The sequence below is a fragment of the Cynoglossus semilaevis genome, chromosome 4, assembly GCF_000523025.1.
Source record: "Cynoglossus semilaevis isolate Cse_v1.0 chromosome 4, Cse_v1.0, whole genome shotgun sequence".
NCBI lineage: Eukaryota > Metazoa > Chordata > Actinopteri > Pleuronectiformes > Cynoglossidae > Cynoglossus > Cynoglossus semilaevis.
Window position 1 is genome coordinate 13,419,130 of NC_024310.1, and position 7,462 is coordinate 13,426,591.

The 7,462-nt window shown below is 37.3% G+C and overlaps 1 protein-coding gene across 1 annotated transcript in view; it reads left to right on the forward strand.

Annotated features, from left to right (window-relative positions):
* LOC103378205 (extracellular calcium-sensing receptor-like) overlaps positions 1 to 7,462 on the forward strand; it is a 12,255-nt gene that overhangs the window by 3,096 nt on the left and 1,697 nt on the right. The window contains 11 exon segments of the mRNA XM_025055238.1: positions 1,821 to 1,857; positions 4,707 to 4,878; positions 5,013 to 5,304; positions 5,385 to 5,471; positions 5,640 to 5,909; positions 6,141 to 6,347; positions 6,431 to 6,709; positions 6,881 to 7,108; positions 7,193 to 7,316; positions 7,393 to 7,458; positions 7,461 to 7,462. The exon segment at positions 7,461 to 7,462 is cut by the window's right edge and continues 1,697 nt beyond it. Coding sequence (XP_024911006.1) covers positions 1,821 to 1,857; positions 4,707 to 4,878; positions 5,013 to 5,304; positions 5,385 to 5,471; positions 5,640 to 5,909; positions 6,141 to 6,347; positions 6,431 to 6,709; positions 6,881 to 7,108; positions 7,193 to 7,316; positions 7,393 to 7,458; positions 7,461 to 7,462 — 1,764 coding nt within the window.

Consider the following 7,462-nt stretch of genomic DNA (forward strand, 5'->3'; position numbering starts at 1 on the left):
AACTGAATTCCTCTCCTACCATGAGCCTCTGGGTATCTGTCTGACGACCACCTCAGTTTTTGGTACATTAACTTGTCTGGTTGTTCTGGTCATCTTCATTTATTATCGCAGCACACCTATTGTTCGTGCCAACAACTCAGAATTGAGTTACTTTCTGTTGATGTCTCTCAAATTGTGTTTCTTGTGTTCACTGCTCTTCATTGGACGACCCCAAACACTGACATGTCAACTAAGACATGCAGCATTTGGCATCAGTTTTGTGCTGTGTGTCTCGTGTATTCTTGTGAAAACAATGGTCGTCCTTGCTGTCTTCAAGGCCTCCAAACCAGGAGCTGAGGCCAGTTTAAAGTGGTTTGGTGCCGTTCAGCAAAGAGGAACAGTTCTTGTTCTGACATGTTTTCAAGCTGTTATCTGCATTGTCTGGCTTGTCTTGGCTTCACCTGCACCACATAAAAACACAGAGTATTACAATGACAAGATAGTGTATGAATGTGCCATTGGCTCCGCTGTTGGTTTTGGAATCTTGCTTGGTTACATTAGTTTACTAGCAGTGCTTAGTTTTGTGTTAGCATTTCTGGCAAGAAATCTTCCAGACAGCTTTAATGAAGCCAAACTCATTACTTTCAGCATGCTAATCTTCTGTGCAGTGTGGGTGGCCTTTGTTCCTGCCTATATCAGCTCACCAGGCAAATATGCAGATGCAGTAGAGGTGTTTGCTATCTTGGCTTCTAGTTTTGGGCTGTTGTTGGCACTGTTTGGACCTAAATGTTATATAATCCTATTGAGACCAGAGAGAAACACAAAGAAAGCCATCATGGGTCAAAGACACTAATCATTTTGTTTTGTTTTATTAACCATAGCACAGTAAAGTTAAGGGGTGATACAAATATTACTCAATTTGGAATGAATAGTGGATTTCATATTAATTGTTTTTAAATAATATATATGAAATACATACAATTATTCTGTAATCTGTTAATCAGACTTTCTTATTGACATGCATTTTTAAGTAAAGAGAAAACCCTATTAATTTAGTTAGCCAGATCATGTTCAAATGCACTAAATAGTGGTAGCATATATATTTAAATACTGAACAACCGCTGCAGGATTAGTGGGACCAGCAGGGAAATGAAGTGCTTGGACAATCCCTCCTTACTTTAGGTAATAGCAGAAAATAATGGGGCCCAGTACCGATCCAAGAGAGACGCCCTTTTCACTAGATTACCTCCCATGAATCCATCTATCTTAACATCTTCTTCTGCTTTTGTGTTAATATATATAATATGTAATATTGCAAGAACAAGTGAGGTGAAGATACAATAGTTCTGAACTACTCATTAATAAACTCTGGTAGTTTTACTTGACATAATTTAGAAGAGTAATACATGATTTGCTGAAGAAGTAAATCTCCCTGCCTGTGTGTTCCGTGGCTCCACAGGTATGAGGTGAGGAGGTCAATGCCGTCGGTTCCCAAAGGTAATATTTTGATGTTTTGCATCGAATATTAAGATAACATTTAACACATACGGAATCCACAAATATAGGAGGACAAACAGACATAAAAAATTTAAATGAAAATACAAGTATATCAGGAGTAAATAATAAATACAATATAAACATTTCTGGACTGTTCTACCCGAGATGTGCCACCATGTCCACCATCCAATGTCTATGGGATTGGGTACCATCTTTTACCATGGAAAGCGTGTTGTGAAGGTCACAACCATGGCATTGGTAGTTGTGATCTTTCAGAACTGTGGCACCACACCAAATAAAGCTGTGGAATTTAAATTTCCCACACTTCTTATTGGTATTCACAGACCTTCTCCCAAAAGTTCCTCTCATTTCGGCAGTCCGGTGGGTTATTATCAGAGGTGGGTAGAGTAGCCTAAAATTGTACTCAAGTAAAAGTACTATTACTTTAGAATAATTACTCAATAATTACTCAAGTAGAAGTAAAAAGTAGTCATCCAGATAATTACTTGAGTAAGAGTAAAAAAAGTACTTGGTGAAAAAGTACTGAGTAACTGTTGAGTAACATCTGACTTATTTTTTCATGCAAGCATTTTTCAAGCATTAAATCAGCTGGACAAAATTACAGAGAAGAAAGTTTATCCTATCAATAAAATAAAACAAATTAATTACATACCTTAAAGGTATATTCAAGGTAAATTCAAGTATTCAATAAAAAAAACATTTAAATATATACACAATAACTTAAACAAAACAAACTTACCGCAGCATATTTCCTCAGGTTAGACGTTGAGTTTTTGAATGCTGAAATATCTGTTTGTTTTTGTTTCTTTGGGAGAAACAAAAGACACTGCATGATGTAACTGCAGTTCCGTTGTGTTTGTAAACTGAACATGCTTTCAATATGAGTACAGGGGTGTACCTCCTCGTCTTCGTCTGTATTGCCGACTGTTGATTTTACCATTTTTCGCTATCAAAGACGGTGAACATCGACCGCAGTAGCCGCTAAACTAACCCGTCCCCCTCAGTGAGCATGGTCACGTGACGAGACTGCACGGCAAGGGCTACATTTTATTGGATAAACACAGTCACGTGGTGGAGCATTGGGCGGAAGTCTCTCTCTGACAAAATAAAAGTAGAGATACTGGAACAGGTATGAATAGATAGTTTTCTGATGACGTCACGCTACTACCCATAGTTCAGTAGTTCGCCATCTTGTGTGGCAAAAGAGTATAGATAGAAATTATATACATAAAATAACACCGATAATGGTACATATCTGTGTTGTGTGGGGTTCTACCAACTGATTTGGGATTGGAGATCGCAAGATGAAGTTTTTTGACATAAAGCGATCTGTCCCCGAGGGAAGCTAACGGAGGATATTTCGACAGAAAGAACGATGCTATGGCTTTGCATTATGCATTATAATTTTATTTAATTCATATGTTCAATGTCAATAAAATTAAAATATATCAAAATGTATTTTGCATACATGACAAATGCACACAATGCAAACATAAATCCTCTATGTAAACTGTTATTGTAATGATGTTCACAAAAGACATACATCCGTACATGCCACTGTGATTTTTACATTAACACGCTGTATTATTGTGTTAATAAATACCGCATTATATACATTGTCTCATCCATTATTTTCAACTTGTCCAAGTATCTTGCCTTTGTAATTGTGTCCAGTTAATCTCTATACAACAATTTTGTCTGATCGACCTCCGGCGATTTAATATTCTTGTCTTTTGTTGTCATTGTCGATTGTTTACGTCTACCTATTTGCGTCTTTTGCCGCACAACATGGCCAGTGGTGCGATGCATCATGGGTAATAATGATTATCGGAAAACCATCTGTAGAGAACTGGATACTGGATAGCTAAAGCTTTGTCCACTATCTCTGATAAAAGTAATGAACTCTGAGTATAGCCTAATGTAGTGTAGTAAGAGTACTGTTTCTTCTTCAAAAACTCTACTCAAGTAAAAGTAAAATTTATAGTGATATAAAACTACTCATAGAAGTATTTTATTTTGAAAAACTAGTAAATAAAAGTAAAAAAGTAAATGTTAGTTATTCATTACTACCCACCACCAGTTATTATTAATGTATAGAGCAGGAGTGGCAAACTCATTTTGGCATATGGCCGAATTAGATATCAAATGGGCCCGAACCTGTACAATCATAACATATTTACCTATAAATAGCAATAAGTCCATGTTTTTAACACATTTAACAAATATCTGTATTTATTGAAATATGATTTTACTAATCATTACCTGAACATGGAGTGTTTGTGTATTCTTTTTATTTTCAAAATTCATCAAGCTGACCGGATTGAACCCCCTAGTGGGCCGGTTTTGGCCCGCGTGCTGTATGTTTGACACTTGTGGTGTAGACACTGCAGAGGCCAGCAATGCTTTAGTTACATGAAGAGATTTCCAAAGTCAATTCTTTATTTCTTTCCAACTCCAAAAATTGGTCCCTATTATCAGAAATACTTACATTCTCTGAAAACAGTAATGTTATAGAAGACTTGCCAAACTCAAGGCCCACAGGCCAAATGAGGCTGCCAAAGTTATGTTCTGTGCCTCACGGGAGCTTAAAAGTGTTGAATTATTGTATAATAAAGTCCATACTACTGAGTTTCCTAACTTGATAAATTCAAAGTTGTTTTTAATTACACAGAGCAGTGTACAATATTTCTAACCTGAATAAATAATAAAAATATCGAGTAGTTACATCTATACACTTTTCCAGTTACAACTGGTCTGTCTAAGGGAACTGTATGGCTGATGTGCCCCCCACTGCCAGTGAAAATGAGATTGACACCCTTATTATATGTAGATTAAAATCATTCAAAAGTTTAATTTACTATTTCGACATACTTTACCAGTAAAATTGAAGTATATATGTATTTAATTTTAACTGACACTGAAAAACACAGAAGCATACACTTCATTTCAACCATCAATGTCAAACAATAGAAAATGTATATCATGTTCATTTAGCATGAACCTCCCTAGAGTTGATCCAAACTGCCCTGTTCCTGTGAATACCTCATCAATGTCCTACCCCTAAACCCTCTCCCAGATGGGTGGTATCTCCTCAATAAGTCATGTTGATCTATTGAACAGAACAATAAACACTTGGTAGAAGTGGAAGGAACAGATAGTATCATTTCAAGAGATGAGTTTTTTATTAATCTATGTCTGTGTTTTCACAGTTAGATTCCCTCCTCTGTATTCATTCACCTGTCAGTTACAAGGACAGTTTAACCTGAATGGGATTCACCAGACAGGAGATGTAATTCTAGGAGGATTGTTTGCGATCAATTTCTTTTCTACTGTTCCTGACCTGTCTTTTATCTCAGAGCCACAGGAGTCTGTCTGCAATGGGTGAGTGTGTGGTTGAAAAACTAGTAAATTATTTTTTGCAATTTTCTTTCAAATACTTTATATGTGTACATGTTTTGTTTTCATATGTAAATAAATATAGATTTTATATACACACCTTTTTTTACTTGTGTTAGTTTTCATCCTTCAGGATTCAGACAGGCTCAGACCATGGCCTTTGCTATTGACGAGATTAACAGGAACCCCAACCTGCTCTCTAATGTTACTCTGGGATACAGTCTCTATGATAACTGCAATGAATTAGCAACTGGATTCCGTGCAGCAATGTCCTTAATCAGTGGTCAAGCAGGAGTGATGATATCAGAGGAGACCTGTGTAGGTCTTCCAGTCCTAGGGATTGTGGGAGATACCTTCTCTACATCTTCTATTGCCATCTCCACGGTTGTGGGTCTGTATAGAGTGCCTCTGGTAAGTGAATCAGTGATTTAATATTATATGCATTGTAGAGATGAATTATTTTAATATAAAACATGTCCTGTTTTCTTCAGGTCAGTTATTTTGCCACATGTTCCTGTCTGAGTGACCGAGAACAGTTTCCATCCTTTTTTAGGACGATTCCCAGTGATTCATTTCAGGTAAAAATAATTTTGTCATGCTGCATGTAAAAAAGGTTAGAAACTCCCCTAATTTTATAATAATAATAAAAAAAATCAATTAAAATGAAACCACTAAGATTAACCAGTATTTTTATTGAATGATTATTACAGCTTGTGACCTGACTCCTCTTCTCTGTGTCCACGTAGATCCGTGCTATGATTCAGATTCTAAAACACTTTGGTTGGACTTGGGCAGGTCTGCTCATCAGTGATGACAACTATGGAGTCCATGCTGCTCGAGCCTTTCTCTCTGACTTGGGTCCAATTGCAGGAGGTTGTCTGGCTTACATTGAAGTTTTACCTTGGGGAGACAACCGAGCTGAACTGAAGAGAATAGTTAATGTGATGAAGAAATCCACTGCTCGTGTTGTCATTGTTTTTGGGCTTAAAAATCACATGCTTAACCTAATTGCAGAGGTGAGTTCTGATAACTTTTTAATTACCAATAATATAATCACAATAAAATCACATTTGATTGTGGCAGTTTGTTGATAAACATTCTGTCTTGAAGGTTTAGACTGAGTCTAGTAGTAAACCAATCAGAAAAACATATGACAAACTGTCAAATAGACAGGTTTGCACAAAAATAAAAAAGACACAACACATATGTGATACAGAATTTATTCATTTTTTTTATTCATTGTAAAGGTTGTTAGACAGAACTTGACAGGCCTTCAGTGGATGGCCAGTGAAGCCTGGACTTCAATTGCTGAGCTACAGACTTCAGACTTCATGCCATACCTCGGGGGAACTCTGGGCATTGCTATCCGTCGAGGAGAAATCTCAGGACTGAGAAATTTTCTGTTGAAAATACGTCCTGTCTCAAAACAGAACAACACTTCTGGATATAACATGGTGAGGAATTTAACAGTAACAGTCATGTCATTATTTGTACAGTGTATATAATGTTATGAAATAACATCCTTATTGTATTCCAGGTGAATCAGTTCTGGGAACACATCTTTAAGTGTAGATTTGCTCCACCTCCAGCAGGTTGGCTTGAAACTGGAGGACGATTGTGCACTGGACAGGAAGTTATTGAGACTGTTTTGAAAAAAGAGGTTTTCGATACTTCAGACCTCAGGCCAGAGTATAATGTGTATAAGGCTGTGTATGCTCTGGCACATGCTCTTGATGACATGCTGCAGTGTGAGCCAGGGAGAGGACCTTTCAGTGGAGACACCTGTGCTCAATTACAAGGACTGGAACCATGGCAGGTGTGTTGGCAGTTTTCTCTTCATTAACATTTTTACTTTTTCTCACCTTACTACTTTCAAACTGGGAACTTTTGACCAAATTAATTTAAAATGTATTACCACCAAATTCTGGTAAGATGTTTTCTTAACATTTCAGTTTATATTAACATTTTCTGTTGTGTCTTTTTATAGCTTGTGTATTACTTGGAAAAAGTCAACTTCACCACGTCATTTGGTGATCAAGTGTCATTCGATGAAAACGGTGACGCTTTACCCATCTATGACATTGTGAACTGGGTGTGGCTTCCTGATGGGAGCACTAAAGTTCACACTGTGGGTGAAGTTAAGAGGTCAGCTAAAAATGGTGAAGAGCTCACTATTGATGAAAACAAGATCTTCTGGAACTTTATATTCAAACAGGTGAGTATTCATATTTTGGACAGTTCTCTCCTAGCCTGTCTCTATTACATGTAAGATAAAACAGATATTTTTGTCATCCCACAGCCCCCGAGGTCAGTGTGCAGGCAGAGTTGCCCTCCAGGAACTCGTATGGCCCACAAGAAAGGGGAACCTGAGTGTTGTTTTGACTGTGTTCCTTGTTCAGAGGGAAAGTTCAGCAACACTACTGGTAAGTGTGAAAGTTTTTTAGGTGAGCGTTACAATCTTTGGTATTGTATCCTGATACGTTTTTTTTACTTTTTCAGACTCCATGGAGTGTACTAGTTGTCCAGAGGATTTCTGGTCCAGTCCCCAGCGTGACCACTGTGTTCCAAA